Source organism: Cannabis sativa, chromosome X (genome assembly GCF_029168945.1).
Source record: "Cannabis sativa cultivar Pink pepper isolate KNU-18-1 chromosome X, ASM2916894v1, whole genome shotgun sequence".
In the NCBI taxonomy this organism is placed as follows: Eukaryota; Viridiplantae; Streptophyta; class Magnoliopsida; order Rosales; family Cannabaceae; genus Cannabis; species Cannabis sativa.
The window spans coordinates 2,025,004-2,046,268 of NC_083610.1; the positions used below are offsets into that span (position 1 = coordinate 2,025,004).

General features: G+C 28.4%; 1 protein-coding gene and 1 long non-coding RNA gene across 2 annotated transcripts; one reads left to right on the forward strand and one right to left on the reverse strand.

Annotated features, from left to right (window-relative positions):
• Positions 1-1,358: 1,358 nt before the first annotated feature.
• On the reverse strand, positions 1,359-4,019 carry LOC115701145 (uncharacterized). Its single transcript, XR_009684842.1, has 3 exons — positions 2,772-4,019; positions 2,533-2,676; positions 1,359-1,648 (listed from the first exon to the last, which is right to left on the reverse strand). It is a non-coding gene; the product is annotated as an uncharacterized LOC115701145 (long non-coding RNA).
• Positions 4,020-12,145: 8,126 nt separating this feature from the next.
• LOC115709811 (E3 ubiquitin ligase BIG BROTHER-related) lies at positions 12,146-13,129 on the forward strand. The gene has a single exon (XM_030638040.2). The coding sequence runs from the start codon at positions 12,392-12,394 to the stop codon at positions 13,064-13,066; it is 675 nt and encodes a 224-aa protein (XP_030493900.2). The 5' UTR covers positions 12,146-12,391; the 3' UTR covers positions 13,067-13,129.
• The last annotated feature ends 8,136 nt before the right edge of the window (positions 13,130-21,265 follow it).

The following is a 21,265-nucleotide window of genomic DNA, read 5'->3' on the forward strand; positions in this document are numbered from 1 at the left end:
TTAAAAATTGAGCTCAGAGTCCTATTTTTAACATTTTAGAAAATATAGGGTCTAAATTTTGTCATTTAATAAAACAGAGAGTCTAATTAAAAACTTTTACAAAACACAGAATCTAAAATAGTATTTACTCTTTTTATAAACTTAAAACAACCCAAACTCTATTTATCCATTGACTTTGAAATTAACCTTCATTTATAAACACACAAAAACAATAGTATTTATCTACCTTATGTTTAGTTTTGAGATAAAAAAAAAAGAGAAGAAAGAAGAAATTTTAGAAGAATTTGTTCGCGTTTTGAACTTGGAAGAGAAATCAGAAAGAGATAATTAAATAGGGTCTTTTTTATTTTTACACTTCTAAACTTTTTTTTTTTTTTCTGCATTTTTACGAAATTCAATATAGAAACCCCTATTGCAACTAGCGCTGCAACCTAAATCGCAACAAAAAATCGTATAGAAACTCCTATTGCAACTAACGCTGCAACCACTTTAGAAACCCAAACCGTAAATTTGAAAAAAAAATTAAAAAAAAAATAGTATATAGGATATATAATTCCCTAATTAAATATATTGTATGGGATCCACTAAACTTTTTCCACAAAAATAATTAGGAATAAAATTAGTGAGATATTTTATATAATTAAGTAATCAAATAAAAGAAGAAAATAAAACCTCTTACACAATAAATTTTATCTTAATATAGAAATTTTACAACAAAATAATTTTCTTCTTTCCAAATATCTTATAAGCAATTAGAATGGAAATATCACCACAAATTTTTTTACTTATTAGTCACAATCATATTTGTGACTAAAATTCTAAAGTTATATAATTAATTATAAATTATTATTTTTTTATATTAAGATTAAAAAATTCGTAAAAAAATTAAAGTATTAATCACAAAAATTACAATTTTTAATGACTAAATATATATTTAGTCACAATACTTGTTGTGACTAAAACTTATAAATTAGTGACAAATTGGATCTAAATACAATATTTTAATTACAAATAATTTTTTGTTGTGACTAAAAAATTATTACTAAAAGTTAATTTTTTTTTGTAGTCATGTATATGTACATTTCAATTTTTTCTTCTCTTTCATTTATTTTCTTTATACCAAATGTCTTTTTTACGTATATTTTAAGATATATATAGAAGACACAACAAAGACCCTTATGTTATATTCCCTTGATAAGAAATCATTAAGTGTGTAACCATGGAATTTTTTAGTAAAACAAAAGTAGGGTTAATATAAAGAAAATGATTTGTTTGTCATATACAGTAGAACCTCTATCCAAGAATACACTTGGGACCAAGTAAATTATATTCTAATTGGGAGGTTATAACTAATGTAACGCCCGTACTTTTCATAAATTACTAATTTAGTTACAAGCGTTAAAATGCGGAAAATCTATAATGTCGCTTTTATTTATAAACATAAAATATTTCATATTTGAGCTCAGTTTGGACTTAAAAGACATAATAATTAATAAATAAAAATAACTGCGACATTAATTTAATAACACTAAATAAAATAAATGGAGCGTGCCCTAGACCACCCTCAGTTATATGGTCCTCAGCGAGTACACACACAAGCCTCCAAGGTCTCACTTGCCACCGGCTTTCTAAGTTTTAGAACCTTAATCTGCACATGGTAAGTTTGATAAGGGTGAGCTACTAAACTCAGTAAGGAAATGCTTGTCACGTAGTCACATAAAATAAAAGAAAGAAAAAAAATATAACTAAAACTTGGATGCACATATTTAGACAAATAGCAATACATATAAGCTTAATCTTATCACTATTAACTAATCACTAGTTTCTAAGCTAAGTCACATAATAATGGTTATGGCGGAGTTCGACTTTGGCAAATAAACTCGAACTATTAGACTAAATGGCGGAGGGCTGGGTTCAGTAAAATCGTACCTTCTTAGATGGCCACTATCTACCATATAGACTGATCGAAGTATTTAACCATTATCTTCTTAGTCAAACCATGTCACATAATCTACAATAAATCTAATTTAAATAATGTTTAACTACTATACATTATTTAAATAGCATATCATAAATCCTATTAAGTCATAATCATATCAGAACCATATCATAACTACATAATAATCATATCATAACTATATCATAATCATATCATAATCATACCATAAACATATCACTGTTTAAATAATGCAAATCCATTATACCGTCCATTATCCAAGGAACATAACTAGTTTAAATAATGTGAATCTTATAAACACACTATTTACATACATACTTAAATAACATGAATCTTATAAACATATTATTTAAGTATATACCTTTAGCAATGGCCATGCTCTAATACTGTAAACATACATAAATAACATGAATCTTATAAACATATTATTTAAATATATATTATACAGTACATTAAATAACAAACAATAAAGAGTCAGCAGAAAACCTTAGTTAACTTCTCTTTTACTATTCCCACTCTTCCTTCGAATGTTATTACATACAGAAAACTTATGTTTTTCTACTTAATTTCCTTACCTCGAATGTGGAGTCCTAGCCTTGATTGCAATGAGAGTGATCCTTGAGAAATAATAATTGTCTTATGAAATACCGTAACTTCAAAGGAGAATCCTATTCATGATTATGAAGAATTCTTAAGCCCAAGCCTAGTGTAAGACACACCTAGTGATTCGATCATGGGTAAGACAACAAAGCAATTAGAGTTTGCTCAAATAATCAACAAAATAGGCTATAATCTCAATAGAGTTTGAACTTACCTATAACATGAGATGATCTTGAAATGGAAAATAAGATGATGGTAATTTGTAGAAACTATAGTGATGTATGGTGGAACCGTGGCTTGTGGATGATATGAGTAAATAATAGTAGTGTGTGTATTTGTGTGGGGTAGTGTGGATAATGATTGTATGGAGATTATAATAGCCAGGATAGAGAGAGTCCTAGAAAGAAAACATAATTATTTAAGAATAGAGAGTGTGTGAGCTTCAGTAATTTTGGGAGCTTGTGGAAAGTGTTTAGAAAACTTATGTGATGATTAAATGAAAAGTGGAATAATGGTGGTAGTGGTGATAGTAGTATTAGGGCTAAGGTAGTGTATGGTCAAAGAAGATGAAGCAAGAAAAATACTTGAAAGTGTGGCTAAGTTGTGGGCAAGAGACTATGGGGAGAGATGTTTCTTTGGCTTACGAGTGAATGAAAAAAATGTAAAGATTGAGATTCCCTATTTATAAGCCTCTACACCCACTACCTACGTCATATTTTAAATGTAATTATGTTTGTTTTTTTTTTTTTGTAAAATTGAGTAACCCACCTATAGCTCTATACTCGGTCAAATCACAACTATTGCTAACAAATTTTTAAATTTAAAGTTTGCACCTTCAATCATTTCATGCCCACGTTCAAGTATATACATATATATACATATCACTATCTATTTGTTTACTCTCTTTATTATTTAACTACATAATTCTACATTATCAATCAACAAAATAATGGGAAGAAGAAGTAATTAATCACCTCATACATGCTTCCCACGTGTATATACTCTTAGCATAAATCTTTAGATTTTGAATCACCTTCCACCACTATCTCGGATATACATCCATGTCACGTAACTATTGCTATATATTAGCTCAACAATAATATTCCCTCCTATTTTCTGCAATCCAAGCTTTTAAATTTTGAAATTTTGATGTATGCTCCATGTGTCTAACTATTGGTTGGAATAAGTCCAACTAATCCCATACATTTCTCAAGGCATATATTGACGTGGTAGCTTGATACCATATACTATTACTACGCTGTTATGTATATCATAATATACCATGAACACATACTATCACCTATATATTATGTTTACATTTCTAGATCATATTATATATAGGTTTATGTAACTTAATCCATATTTAAGTGTCACTTACATGTATGCCTAACTAATTAATAGTGTACTAGAACTCAATTAAATATTGTTCCATAATCATTTATGAAATATATCGCTATTCTATTTTCACCACCAAATTCTCATAACCTTTGGTGCCACATTAATATTTCTATTTATTATTTAATTATTACTTAGCTTAAGCTATTCCCATAATGATAAGTTTCTAATTCGTATCATGCTTGAAATGGACTATAACCAAAGCCCAAAGTAACTATTAAAGTTTAATTTATAAAAATATCACAATTCTCTTAACCTAACAAAATAACATATTCCAAGCAATCAACTTATTTCCACATCGAGTTTTCTAATGATAATTAAATGAATATATACATATAACGTAGATTGTAATAATATCAAAATATTTTTGGTTATTACAATCTACCCTCCTTAAAGGAATTTCGTCCTCGAAATTTACTTCTACCTACATATAGTTGGGGTATCATTTCTTCATATCCTTTCCCAACTCTCACATTACTCTATTAGAATTGTCACTCTACAGGACCATATCTAGGGGTTTACTCTTATACTTTAGTTCCCCTTTCTACCACGCATACTAGCGTGTCATATAACTCTTGTCCTATTGTGGTTATAAATTCTCATACATAAGCATGTGTGTGGGATTGGATACCTACCTTCTCCTTATGAAAATGTGAAATTCTGTTATACATATTTGCTATAGCAGGTGGGCCTAAATATCTCAAGCTTTACGTACCCTGCATAATATTTCTATTTTGAAGTGAACTTTAAGAACATAAGGTCACCTCTTATCATTGTTACATCCTCATTATTCTCCATCCGTTAGAGCATCATGCATACTCTGTCGTACCTTGTCTACCATTCTTGATACTTCTTACTCACTGATAGGTTGTACCTCACTCCAAGTAAATTTAGCACTCATAAACATCTCATAGGGTGCCATACGTATTGTGGCCAACCAACTATCTTCATAAGAGAATTTTATCAACTATAAGCATTTACTCTAACTTACTAGGCTGTACACTATTTGTAACATCCTTGCTTCAAGCCTCCATTAGGTCCTTATACCCACAGAATGATGGCTCTTATACACAAGTACGTCACTTTGGCTACTTCCTGGATGATGCTTCTGCTAGTTTACAGGACTTCATCTGGTTCACTAAAGGTTTGTATTTGACCTAACACTTCAAAATATACTAAAACTCAGATCGAGTTCACCTTCTTTAGGAATACAAGGATCATATTGTTTTCCTTAGTTCTTTAATATTCCGCTCTTATGTGCTGACATGTAGGACGTCAAATCACAAATCCAATTGCCACTTTCTGAATACCCATCCATCCTTTACCTAATCATTGTACTATTTTACATCTAACTCGGGATGCATCTAGTATGGTGTAGGTTGTGCTTCCGTCATTCTCTCGACCTTAAATTTCCGTTGCAGTACGTTTTCTCCTTGTCTTCGAGTAGCAACACTAAGAAAATGCTTTCTTGGTTACAAATTCTGGCCATATCCTTTGTTTCATACTCCCCTTGAGGTTCGTCAATGGGTAGGCTACTACATATTAGGCCAAGGAAGCTTTCAGTCTTTCTTTGGTCTTTGTGCGCTGATAGCTCTTGAAGACTATCACGCTTGTAGGATCAACCACAAGTTCTGTATTAAGAATTAAGCATTTTTCCGAAAGCCAGCTCTTTGAACCAGTAGCTTTGATCTCCTAATCCTCCAGTTCAGTCAAGTCTTCTAAACTCAGTTTGGGGTCGTATTTAAGTATCCTTAACATCCTCTCACATATTGGAGTATGGAAAACATCATCAACAACGAATTCCTCCACCTAATTTTTGAACACTCACACCATCCCCTGGGTATTGAATAATTTTAAGACCAAATTTCTAGTCCCCCGGTGTTTGAGTACTACTTCAGATGTCACACTCTTTGGTACTTCTTGCTCTCGGTGTCTAGTTTGAGTATTTCTTCCCGATTTAAGAATTAACATTGCTTTAAAAAGTAGATTCCTAAGTAGAGGCAAACCGTCTTCCTTGTTAATTTTGTAGGGAGTTATTTTGGTCATAAAAGAAGAATTTGATTGAAGGAAAATAAATCTTTATTTACTTAAAAGCGTACTAAATCTCTAGTTACATAGTCACTAGATTATTGGAATAGGAACGAAAATATCTTCTTTGAATAAAATTTGACAAGTTGAAAGAGACTATTATTCGTCCTCCACGCATGACTCGGCTTCAGATTCCTTCAGGGTCTTCTTGTAGGTCCTCTTCTGGGTGTTCCTCGAAGTTTATTTCCATTTCCACATCTGCTGGAATTGGTGCTGGCACATCCTCGGATTCAGAGTCTGACTCATCAATTTCTACTTCAAAATGATAGTCAGGTATGTCATCTTCTAGTTCATGGATGTTGGTTGTTGCGGGTAGATCTAAGTCCTTGCTCTTCGGTATTGGGGAATAATCTGGCTCATTGGGACCTTCCGGCATTTCCTCATCTTTGGATTCTTCATCTGAGGGAATCTCTATTATTTCTACTATTTTCTCTGCTTCTATTTGAGGTGGGCTTTTTAGTTCAAGTTCCAACATTTCTGCTGTCACTTCAAAATATTCTGGCATTTCTGATTCTTCCAAATCTCGTTCAGTTGTTACGTTCACAGATTCTGTTATGTCCTCCACACTGTCGTCACTTAGCTTATATCGTATGTTCTTGACGCGTTCTTCCTCCATGCCGTTTGTTTCCACAATATAAGTCTTTTCGAAAACGAAGTTGTGGAAGTCAAGTGTCAGCTCACATATGAATGCTGCGTATCTAATTGCGTCGCCAAGATTTGAGACACGGTGCCAGACTTCATCGATATAGTAAAGAAGTTCGGGGACATGTGACAAAACGACAGCCATAGCACTAGAAACTTTTCTCGTGATTTGATTAAGGCTCCCCTCACCTCTACTACTCTTTTAATTTCTTCATTAATTGCAATGACCTCTCGCAGAGCTCTAAGAATCTTATCCTCTTCGTGGCGGATATTTTCGATCTTAAGTGACAGAATATTTTTTATTTCTGCAAGTACTGTATCGTTTGACGCCTTAATTCTAAGAGACATATCTCCTATATCTGTAAAAAAAAATTTCTTTAACTATTCTGTAAGACTTAATATAAGTAGATATATATTTATATAAATCTTTATAAATAAAATAAAACCTCTTTATTTATTTAGAAATTCCAAAAGATAACAAGCTAAAGGAGTTACACTAAAACCCCTAACTAAAGTGGAGCCATAACACTCCTTATTACATAAAAAAAAAATAAACACATAGAATAAAATGCAACTTGACTTTTCTACTCTTCTATGTCTGACCCTTCCTCTAACATATCCTCTGTCAAATCTACATAGTCGAGTTCTAAGTACACCAAGTTTGATGAAATTGGTAACTTTTGAAGGAATTCAGACCTAACAGCATTATTGGGTCGATGATATATTTCTTCTTTAGAGCCATCAGGGTGATAAATGGTGTCGGTAATTTGATATTGATCCACTAAGTTGATCATGAGTAGGTCATATCTTTCGGCCTCATCTACCCCGACATACCCTAGATGTTCCCAATTTGCTCTTAGACTATGTTGGACTTGTGGCATGTTGAGAGCGTGCATCAAGGCTATGTACTTCTCATGTGACTTCAATAAACAATTCCAACGATCTATTATCTTATCCATACCGTCATGTATTCTATTAATTCTATCAAAGACCTTGTTTTCTTCCAGCATGGGTGGGGTCTTGGGGACTCTCTTTAAGGCCTTAATATGCCTAACAATGTGCTCTACTTGCTCTGGTCTCATGATGTTGGTGCTTAGTTGGTTCTAGGGTTCTGAAAATAAAAAGAACTTTTGAAATTACTAAAATGCACATAAAATAGAATCATGCAAAAATGATACTTACTTGGTAGCGAGTGGAACCTTTTTAGCCGATATGTGTAACTCGTGAGAACGTTCGGGACCAATATAACTGTGGCTCTGATACCAAAGCGCATACAACGCCGTACTTTTCATAAATTACTAATTTAGTTACAAGCGTTAAAATGCGGAAAATCTATAATGTCGCTTTTATTTATAAACATAAAATATTTCATATTTGAGCTCAGTTTGGACTTAAAAGACATAATAATTAATAAATAAAAATAACTGCGACATTAATTTAATAACACTAAATAAAATAAATGGAGCGTGCCCTAGACCACCCTCAGTTATATGGTCCTCAGCGAGTACACACACAAGCCTCCAAGGTCTCACTTGCCACGAAGCTTTTCTAAGTTTTAGAACCTTAATCTGCACATGGTAAGTTTGATAAGGGTGAGCTACTAAACTCAGTAAGGAAATGCTTGTCACGTAGTCACATAAAATAAAAGAAAGAAAAAAAATATAACTAAAACTTGGATGCACATATTTAGACAAATAGCAATACATATAAGCTTAATCTTATCACTATTAACTAATCACTAGTTTCTAAGCTAAGTCACATAATAATGGTTATGGCGGAGTTCGACTTTGGCAAATAAACTCGAACTATTAGACTAAATGGCGGAGGGCTGGGTTCAGTAAAAATCGTACCTCTTTTAGATGGCCCCCTATCTACCATATAGACCCAACAGTCAAGTATTTAACCATTATCTTCTTAGTCAAACCATGTCACATAATCTACAATAAATCTAATTTAAATAATGTTTAACTACTATACATTATTTAAATAGCATATCATAAATCCTATTAAGTCATAATCATATCAGAACCATATCATAACTACATAATAATCATATCATAACTATATCATAATCATATCATAATCATACCATAAACATATCACTGTTTAAATAATGCAAATCCATTATACCGTCCATTATCCAAGGAACATAACTAGTTTAAATAATGTGAATCTTATAAACACACTATTTACATACATACTTAAATAACATGAATCTTATAAACATATTATTTAAGTATATACCTTTAGCAATGGCCATGCTCTAATACTGTAAACATACATAAATAACATGAATCTTATAAACATATTATTTAAATATATATTATACAGTACATTAAATAACAAACAATAAAGAGTCAGGCAGAAGACCTTAGTTAACTTCTCTTTTACTATTCCCGCTCTTCCTATGAATGTTATTACATACAGAAAACTTATGTTTTTCTACTTAATTTCCTTACCTCGAATGTGGAGTCCTAGCCTTGATTGCAATGAGAGTGATCCTTGAGAAATAATAATTGTCTTATGAAATACCGTAGCTTCAAAGGAGAATCCTATTCGTGACTATGAAGAATTATTAAGCCCAAGCCTAGTGTAAGACACACCTAGTGATTTGACCATGGGTAAGACAACAAAGCAATTAGAGTTTGCTCAAATAATCAACAAAATAGGCTATAATCTCAATAGAGTTTGAACTTACCTATAACATGAGATGATCTTGAAATGGAAAATAAGATGATGGTAATTTGTAGAAACTATAGTGATGTATGGTGGAACCGTGGCTTGTGGATGATATGAGTAAATAATAGTAGTGTGTGTATTTGTGTGAGGTAGTGTGGATAATGATTGTATGGAGATTATAATAGCCAGGATAGAGAGAGTCCTAGAAAGAAAACATAATTATTTAAGAATAGAGAGTGTGTGAGCTTCGGTAATTTTGGGAGCTTGTGGAAAGTGTTTAGAAAACTTATGTGATGATTAAATGAAAAGTGGAATAATGGTGGTAGTGGTGATAGTAATATTAGGGCTAAGGTAGTGTATGGTCAAAGAAGATGAAGCAAGAAAAATACTTGAAAGTGTGGCTAAGTTTTGGGCAAGAGACTATGGGGAGGGATGTTTCTTTGGCTTACGAGTGAATGAAAAAAAATGTGAAGAGTGGGATTCCCTATTTATAAGCCTCTACACCCACTACCTACGTCATATTTTAAATGTAATTATGTTTGTTTTTTTTTTTTTGTAAAATTGAGTAACCCACCTATAGCTCTATACTCGGTCAAATCACAACTATTGCTAACAAATTTTTAAATTTAAAGTTTGCACCTTCAATCATTTCATGCCCACGTTCAAGTATATACATATATATACATATCACTATCTATTTGTTTACTCTCTTTATTATTTAACTACATAATTCTACATTATCAATCAACAAAATAATGGGAAGAAGAAGTAATTAATCACCTCATACATGCTTCCCACGTGTATATACTCTTAGCATAAATCTTTAGATTTTAAATCACCTTCCACCACTATCTCGGATATACATCCATGTCACGTAACTATTGCTATATATTAGCTCAACAATAATATTCCCTCCTATTTTCTGCAATCCAAGCCTTTAAATTTGAAATTTTAATGTATGCTCCACGTGTCTAACTATTGGTTGGAATAAGTCCAACTAATCCCATACATTTCTCAAGGCATATATTTACGTGGTAGCTTGATACCATATACTATTACTACGCTGTTATGTATATCATAATATACCATGATCACATACTATCACCTATATATTATGTTTACATTTCTAATTATATATAGGTTTATGTAACTTAATCCATATTTAAGTGTCACTTACATGTATGCCTAACTAATTAATAGTGTACTAGAACTCAATTAAATATTGTTCCATAATCATTTATGAAATATTCCGCTATTCTATTTTCACCACCAAATTCTCATAACCTTTGGTGCCACACTAACATTTCTATTTATTATTTAATTATTACTTAGCTTAAGCTATTCCCATAATGATAAGTTTTTAATCCGTATTATGCTTGAAATGGACTATAACCAAAGCCCAAAGTAATTATTAAAGTTTAATTTATAAAAATATCACAATTCTCTTAACCTAACAAAATAATATATTCCAAGCAATCAACTTATTTCCACATCGAGTTTTCTAATGATAATTAAATGAATATATACATATAACGTAGATTGTAATAATTTCAAAATATTTTTAGTTATTACAACTAAATAGAGTTATACTAGAAAAAAAAAATTAAAAAACTAAAAAAATATCAATGTAACAATAATAACAATAAATAATCATTAATACTATATCATAATAGAAATATTTTAGAATAAATATAATTTCATACATGTATAATAATTTAAAATAAAATTATTAATTTTGCATAAATAAATTTACAAAATACATGTATATATTTTATTAAGATGTAATTATTCTTATATAGAGGTATACTTTATTAATACAGGACTTAGAAAATGTATAACTAATTACAATTTAGAGGTTATTCTTATTTATAACTGGCCCAAATTGGGACTTGATTTTTTTATAACAAATTAGAGGTTATTCTTGAATAGAGTATTCTTAAATAGAGGTTCTACTGTATATAATTATATTTTTATTTAAAATATTTGATTAAGTTTCTATCAATCAATCAAAAAACTATATATATATATATAGAAGTTCTAGTTGTAAGTATTTTCATCAGTACTATTGGTATAATTAAATATCAAATCTCATATATTAATAAAAAAAACTTTTAAAAAATATTACTAAGTAATCGTAAAGCTTATAATATCTAATAACAATCCCTAACTTTTAGTGACAACTTTTAGTGACAACTTTTAGTTACAACATAATTTTTTTGTAATTAAATGTGACTTTTAATCACAACAAAAAGTTACTTATGACTAAAATATAATATTTAGTTACAAGTTGTCACTAATTTAGTTTTAGTCACAATAAAATTGTGACTAAAAATACATTTAGTCACAATAAATTGTAATTTTTGTGATTAATACTTTTAGCTACAGATTTTTTAGTCACAACACAATAATGATAATTTATAATTAGCTACAACTTTTTTATCTTTAGCCGCAAATTTTGTTGTGACTAAAATTAAAATTTTTTTTTGTAGTGAATAATCATATATATCATTTGGGCCCCACGTAGAAGTATGAACACGTACGAAACACTTGGAATTTTGTTGACCAATCCGTGTTTGGTTACCTAAAATATGGTGCAAGTAATTAAGCACTACTAAATATAAATTAATAAAATTAATAAATAATCAAAAAGGCCAACGTAGAAATCTTAATTTCAAAGTTTGAAAATTGGAATAACGTTGTAACCCTTTACATGACACCTCCTTTGCCTTCAGTCAAAGTTTACCTTCTCCACAAAGCCACCAATATATAAAAAAAAGTGTTATATATAATAATTCTTCATATAAGACTTTTCTACAAGTCTAACTTTAGATAAGACTTGAGAATTTTCTTTCCCTTTTCTCCATTACTATCCATATGAAGGTTGCTTTCACTCCAAACAAACACTAAAAAAACCCTAGCTATATTCTCTCTATAACCCTTTTCTCTAATCCTCTCTCTCTCTCATCCTTCTTATCTTCTTCTTCTTCTTCTTCTTCTCTCTCTCTAAAAATATCAAAATCTTCATCAATAATGGATGACAACCATGATCAAGCTACCAAAGAGCCAAGTCAATCATCAGACGATCCAAATTTCGTCTTAGCCATGTCTTTGCAAGAGCAAGAACGATCTTCCACAGAGCCCGAGGCCTCCACCACTGAAAGCGAAGCAGACTCAAATTATGAGTACAATCAAGAAGACTACGAGTTTTTCTTTGATTCCAGCGGATTCGAAGTTGAGCTAGGGTTTCTGGATGACGAAGAAGAAGAAGATGAAAACATGGAAGAATATGAGGACGACGATGATGATTTGGATGTAGATGTGTTGACATATGAAGAATTGATAGCTTTGGGAGAGTTCATTGGAGTTGAGCAAAGAGGTCTCTCTCCTAATGAAATTTCTTCATGTTTGAAACCTATTACAATTAGTAATAGTAACCAAATGGTGATGAAGAAGAAAGAAAATGGTAATGATATTGATAAGTGTGTGATTTGCCAAATTGAATATGATCATGAAGATGAAGATGATAATAATAATTTGGTTGAGCTTCCATGTGAACATCCTTATCATTTAGATTGCATAACAAAGTGGCTTCAAATCAAGAAATCTTGCCCTATTTGTAGCTATGAAGTTTCATCCTCAACAGCTTCATCTTCCTCACCTAATCACAAGAACAATAATAGCAATAATAATAATAATACTTGTTGATGATTATTAATGCTAATTCTCTTGTTGTTAGTAATTTTATTTATTTATTATTTGGATTTTCAATTATTGATTGATTGATTCTGTTATGTATCAATATATTAATTTATTAATGTTTAAATGGTGATCATGTAAATAATTTAAGGAGGAAAAACAGATTAATATAATGAATATTGGAAAAAGAAAAGAAAATCAACAATTAATTAAAAGATTAATTAATGATTAAAGTTGTGGTTGTTGGTCAATGTGTTAGTGTGTGAATACATGCTATATATATATATATATATATAAAAGGACTTTTGGGCCCCTCTTTGTTATTTATGAAAAAATTAAGAAATCTTTATTCTTTTCAATTTTTAGGGAATTTTTAGGAGCTAGTATGAGTGTGCAGAAAGTCATCCAATTCAATTATTCCAACCGATCGATCCAATCCCAACCGATCTAATAGAATTGGATATCCAATTATAATTAGATCGGATTGGATGCAAATTTTAAAAATCCAATTGGATCGAATCGGATGTTGGATGAGACATCCGATCCAATGGATGACCGATTCGATCCACTCCAATATCATCCAATGTCCATCCAATCATATTTAATATTTATAATTTTATATATTTAATTATTTTATTTAATATTTTATATATTATTTTATTATCTATGTTAGATTATTAGGTTTTAAATTATGTTTTATCATATATATATGTTTTTAATGAAATTAGCCTAAATAGTGGCTAAAATGGATTGGATTCATCCATGGGATTCATTGGATGGATCCAATCCAATCTAATAAAAAACCTGTTAAAGCATCTAATGGATGGAACCGATCCAATCTAATACATCCATTGGATCGGATCGAATCGGATGACTCAATTCAATTGGATTGGATCGGATAGAAAAATCCAATATCTAATTAATAATTGGATTGGATCGGATGGGTCCAAATCCATTGGATGTGATCCAATGAACACCCCTAGGAGCTAGAATTAAAATTCTGGTATCTAGAGTTTTCTTTTTTTTTTTTTTTTTTTGAAATGTTTTTTTTTTCTTTCAATATTTTAAAATTAGCAAAAAAAACTAATAGAATGGGTGAAGAACTGGTAGGAAATTTTCTCATTAATTACATTTTGATGGAATATGAGAATTACAACTAAATACATAAAAAGTATAAGAACAAGATTACATGGAAAGAATAAGAAGAGATTATAACTCTTTACAATAATAATACAATATATGAGTACAAAGAAGAGAAGAAGATCTCTCAAAAGCTTAAAGAAGGTCAATAAATTTTGTCCGAAAAGTTATTTCCTCCCTCACATAAATATTTAGGCGGCGTTTGGTTAGAGATAATAAAATGGAATAGAATGAAAAAAAAAACAATTTTCATTCTATTCCTTTATTTGGTTGCATGTTAGAGTATATGAATGTCATTCTAATGGAGTGACCTTTGTACTTAGTGGAATGACTATTTCATTTTGAAATATAAAGAAAGATCATTCCAATGCATAATAAGAAAAAATTTAATAATTTTTTTTATCAATTTTTTTTATACATTTTAAATTTTATTTTATTTCTATTTCTATTCCTATTCCTATATTTAGGTGGCGTTTGGTTGGAGGTAATGAAATTGAATAGAATGGAATGGAAAAGAAACAATTTTCATTCAATTCCTTTGTTTGGTTTTATATTAAAGTATTGAAGACATTTCTACTATTTTGGTGGAATGACTATTCTATTTTGATTGAAATAGAAAGAAAAAACATTCCAATTATTCATGATGAGAGAAAATTTAGTAGTTTTTTTTATCAATTTTTATGCATTTTAAATTTTATTCCATTCTATTCATATTCTTGTGTTTTTATTCCTCCCAATCAAATGTCACCTAAGAGAAATTCTAAAAATACTCTTAAGGATTTATCAAGTCTCATATGCTCAACTTAGTATTTAAGGATAAGCATATTCTCACAAGGTTCTAATCACAACAAGTGATTTTAACTTCATGTGTCACAAGTGAACAAATGGTGACTGTAGTTCTCACTCCCATATGAAAATAAATGACTATCATAAAATCTTTGGATGTTACCAATCATAAAATGAGTATTTATGGTATTAATTCAATTGGATGATTTTGATGAGTTTTGAGCTGTTAGAGAAACTCCCAAGCGTTCAAAAAAAGTATGCACTTCTATATTGAAAAACAGTAACTAGTTACCATTTTTTTTAACTTTAGTCAATTCTTCTCCAAAGTTTGGGCCTTTGACAATTTTTATCTTCTTCTTATTAAGGAAAATTTAGATAGTACTATTTTTATTAAAAATTTTCACTTTTACCTTTAAATATATAATTTATATTATTTACAATATTCTATAAGAATAACAAGAAAATACATAAAAATAGTATCCAAATAACATAAAAATAATGTACGAATAACAAAAATTTATCAACAAAATAACAATAATATAATGTAAAAATAACATGAAAATATTAAAAGAACATATTTTCTTTAAATAAAATCTAAAACACTGTAAAATTATTTAAAATTTAGTACAACCGTATTTTTGTAATGTTTTTGTTATTTTTTTCTATTTCTGAAATAACCCTTTTTATTAATATGGCTTTACTTGTTTTAGGTAAGAGCAAACTAAATTAGCACGGGATAAGTTGATGAATATTTCTTTTTTGTATCTATTAATAAAAAATACTCTTATATTATATTTCATTGAAATATACCTACTTGTGTGAGTGAGTTGTCTAATATACTCTCACCCTCTAGTTAAGTCTAGCACATAATTTATATTGACCTAAGAAGTATATAGGGACATCATGTATAAAAGTGGGTATAATAAAGGTAAAAATTAAAATAGATAAAGTAGTAAAGTGGGTATACAATGTAATTTCCTCGACTTACACTATATTTAGTAGATGGGAGAGGAGGGGAGAAGGAGAGGGATAGAGAAAATTGATGAATTTTCTTTGATGGAGAAAAACTCTTTCCCTTCAAATACACATCCCTCCAGAAATAGGAGAATTGACGAAATAGACAAAAAGGCTACATAAAATAACTTTTACTCCTTTCAAATTAAAATATATTATTATATTAAAAATGATAAAATAGTAATTTTAATATTTATTTTACTTACCATAATTCCAATTTTATTTTTAATATCAAACAACACGAAGAAGAGTAACTATCCTCTCCATCATCCTATTCCTCATCTTTTCAAAATTCTCCATCCATCCTACTTTCCCTCCTTATCAAACAGCCTAAGATTATTACTAGCAATCTTCCATTACAAAAATGATTATTAGAAGTAAAACTAAAAGGTAAAGCTAAAAAAGTGTTAATTAAGATTAGTTAAAAAAATTTGTTGGGTTGGGCCCGATCTAGACCCAAGCCTAGGGTCAATCACAATAGGCGGCTCCAAGATCTAAACATAAAAGGCTCAAAAATCAATCATCAACAAAATTAAATAAATATATATATATATAAATTATTAAAAAAAAAATCACTAATTATTATTATAATTAAAAATGCTGAAAATTACATAAATAATATGAATAAAACACTATTAAAAAATAAATAAAGTATTTGTTATTTGTAATTGGTAAAGAGTGTGAAAGACTATAAATATGTAATTGTGTAGCTATTGTTAGAGATAAAAAGAAGATAATAAAATTTTCTTCTATTTTGAAGTTTGGCACTAACTCGAAAAGTGTATTTTGGAGATTTGTCATGTCTCGAAGAGGACCCATAACCTAACAATACTCCAAAGAATGAGTGTTATCATCATGACCCTATGATCCCTGTCCTATTTAACTAACATTCGAGAATAAAATTAATACTCTTTCCCGCCCTATTATTCATTTAGAATGATAATTTTTGCTCTTTTAATAGTGAGTCTCCGCAAGGACCCATTCATCCTATCACCATTGGGAAAGGTGCATCACTTGAGTTGAGGGAACAAAATAATTTTTTTCCTTCCAATTTTTTAGTTATAATTTTGTATTTTTTTTGTATTTTATTAAAAATTTATTTTTGGCCCCCGTAAAATAATTTTTTCACACTTTAATTAGCTCCCTACAAACATTTTCTGTCCCCATGTAATGTACTGCTTGAGTTCGTATAGATAAACATATATATATATATATATATATATATATATATATAACCTGTCATAAATTATACATAGCCTTCATGCATGTGGTAATGTAGAAATGATTGAAATATCATATATATATATATATAAATATTATATACGAATTTAGGCTTATGAATCATGTAAATGGTATGTATAGTAGCTATAGCTTAGTTCATTACGTACATTACATTGCCAAATATAACTTGATTTACTTATACAAGTAACATATATAGATGAACTCAACATCATCTCACTCAAGATCAATCCTTATCATCTAATTAATATATAAGTTCTAATTTTCATCACTAAATTAATTAAATACAATTTTAAAAAAGTTAGTCTAATATTAATTAAACATATGTTTATCACCATATATATATATAAGCCTCAAATAATTTAGTCAAGTTAATATTAATATTTTCTAGAAGAAATATGTTAATGAATTAAAATATATCAAAATATCACTATAGAAAATGTTACTTTTAGTCACAATAAAATTTGTGATTAATTATAAAACATCATTCTTATGTTGTAGCTAAAAGATCCGTGGCTAAAGGCATTAATCACAAAGATTACAATTTGTTGTTTAGTCACAATACTTGTTGGGACTAGAACTAAATTAGTGACAATTTGTAACTAAATTTTATATTTTAGTCACAAGTAATATTTTGTTGTGACTAATTAAAAGTCACATTTAGTCATAAAAAATTTATATTATAACTAAACAGCTATCACTAAAAGTAACTATTTTTTGTAGTATATATATATGAAATATACTTTACCATATTATTATGTTTAACATTCTCTATTTAAGTATTATATGATATATATATTATATATATTTTTGTCCAATCATCCCCAATAAAAATAGTAAAGCATAAATATCAATGCAGTTTATGTATAATTAATAAATAATGTCTTAATATTTTATTTTTTTCAAAAAATATATATAATTAAGTAGCTTCCATTGCAGTAGTTTTTGGAGGTTAGTGGCTTAATAATCATGAATTAAACCATAATTAAGTAATATTAAGCATGATAAGAACCTATAATGAACTCATCAATCTTTTTCTTTTTTTCAGCATGGTCCAAAAATTGAACAGCATTGAATTAATATATGTCTATTAATAATATTATAATTGTCAACCGTTCACATATCAATCTATTTGGTTGGTTGGATGGACGTGTTTTATGATTTATATATATATATATATACATAATAATCATATTATTCTATGTTATCTTTAAATAAATATTTATATATAAGAAGATATTGAAATGAAAGGGTCTATTTCCCACTTTTGTGTATGGAGAAACTTATCAAGAATAAAACCTTGTGTTGTAAGTGGTTGCCAGTTAATCATGAATTTGCTTTGGAATTTAGTCATATAAAACATAAAGAATAATACAAATTTAATTTATTTTTTTATATTTGTATGTATATACATAACTTGAACAACAAGCAAACATATTGTGTTAAAAAAAAAAAAAAAGAACAACAAGCAATTTTTTTTTTTTAAAAAAAAAGCAAGCAAAACTTAAGTACTATAATTATGTATTTTAAAAAAATGATAAATGCTATTATATTTGATTTTCTATTTTGTTAAATAATAGTTTATATTTTATATTTTTTAAAATTATACAAAATAAATTATGAGCTTAATTTTTATTAAATTAAAATTTAATAATAATCTGATCAGTAAGTATTATGATAAGATTGATTATATTTTTTATATATATTCGTGTTAGAAATTGACTCCAAGTTGACTATAATATTAAAAAAATCACAAAAATTGATTTTATAGTTTAAATTTTGTACCATTCTGAAAAATACAGATTTAAATTGTGATTTAACAAGATAAGTATTAAGTAATGTAATTTTTTTTTTTAAGAAAAATACTTATTATTATTAAACAAAAAGAAATTCGTTTACAATAATATAAGTAATGCAATTAGTAACTCTTAAAAACACACAGTATCCAAATTAATGGTATTTACCTTTATAAAAATGTATATTTATTTAGGCATCGACTAAAACTTGCATGAAAAACATTTTTTTTTCTTGGTACATAAAATATACTTATCTTTAAGATAAATTTTAATTATTTGATAAATTATATAAATATAGAAATTCAGCAATATCAAGTCTTTAATTAATCCCAAAAAAAATTAATTTAAAAAAAACAGTGACATTAATAGTTAATTTTTAATAAATATTTTACTTTTTTATATAAATAATTGTGATAATTTTCTATTTGTATATACTACATGCTCACCCACTTGTATTAATGTGGAGGTTATAGCTCCCATTAATAAAAATATTATCTTTTAAAAAATTAAATTAAATTTTTTTTAATTTGATAATTATAGATTAAAATAGTAAAAAAATCTCCACAAAATTAAATAAATCTAATAAGAATAATTATAATCTTGGTATAAATATTTTTTAATGATAAATAAATGAAATTTTTACATGAAAAATCTATTTTGCACAATTTATTACCTAAATACCTCTACACGCTTATGTCTACATTTTTACTTACAAAGTTGGTTTTATTACACAAATACCACTTAGTCATCATTCCATCCATCATCAATCAAATCCTACTCTCTTCCATCTCTTTTTTCATTTTCTATCAATCAATCCATCATTTCACTCTCTTTTTTTCTTTTTTTCTTTTTATTTTTAATTTTATTTCAGTTTTTAATTTTATTTCAGTTTTTAATTTTATTTCAGTTTTTAATTTTTAATTTTTTTTCCATAACAATTCTTCTTTTCTTTTTCTTTTTAATTTTTAATTGTAAAGCTAGTTTCTTATATATTGTTGTTTAGTTCTAGGATTGACTTTTATCAATCAATCCATCATTTCACTCTCTTTTTTTCTTCTTTTCTTTTTATTTTTAATTTTATTTCAGTTTTTAATTTTTAATTTTTAATTTTATTTCAGTTTTAAATTTTTTATTTATAATTGGTTATATAAATTTATATATCTATATATTGGTCTGACAATTATTTGCAATGCTCGTCGGTATATTGTTCTCTACAATTACCCCCAAATTTTATTGGCCTCTGCTATTTATGAACTTCTGTCACAAAGAATTACATTATCGCTTAAAAAAATCTTCAAAACTATATATAGTGGTGTTAGAGAGTATTTCACCAAAGTTAACCATTCAGCAGTCATTCCTTAAAATGAGGCAATTGGGTGAAATGAGCCAATACTGATTGAAAACAATTACATTATTACTTAAGAAAAAATTGTTCCCATATAGAGATTTCATTGTCAACGTTTCTGGGAAAAAAGCTAATGTTGGTGCTGATGTTCGAACCGAGGTTTGTTTTCGGTTTCTTTTTGGTTTTCTCCCATATTTGAAATTTTACACCTTCTGTATGTATTTTTTTAATATGTTTTTTATCTAGTTGTTTCCTGTCCATTTTTATATCATCAATGGGTAACAATGAGATTTATCATGGATGTTGATGTTCAAAGAGTTTTTCCTGTATTTTAGTTTGTATACAGTTGTTTTGTAGTTTTATTATAGTTTTGCTACTTGCATATGTTATTTCACTATAAATTAATATGCAACTATTTGCACAAAACTTACTATGTATAACTACTATTTCTTAGTCCCATCAAATTAAATTCTTGCATAATATATAAACTATCATAAAACGATAATGCAACTATAAGGCAACTATTTGCACTTGCATACAGTTGTTTTGTAGTTTTATTATAGTTTTGCTACTTGCATATGTTATTTCACTATAAAATTAATATGCAACTATTTGCACAAAACTTACTATGTATAATTACTATTTCTTAGTCCCCATCAAATTAAATTCTTGCATAATATATAAACTATCATAAAACGATAATGCAACTATAAGGCAACCAAAACAAAAAATAAATCAAAATGTAACTGTATATAACGTAGATGTATTATTCATGAGGTTTTTTTAAAAATTTTCACATCATACATTGTTTTGAATTTGGTGGGAGGTCCAGATCTGTTTGTTACAGATCTACATTTCATGAATCTGGATTTCGATATTAGGGGGAGT

What these genes read in the sequence shown, in the direction of transcription:
- LOC115709811 (XM_030638040.2), top strand. Translation starts at nt 12,392, where the DNA reads ATGGATGACAACCATGATCAAGCTACCAAAGAGCCAAGTCAATCATCA.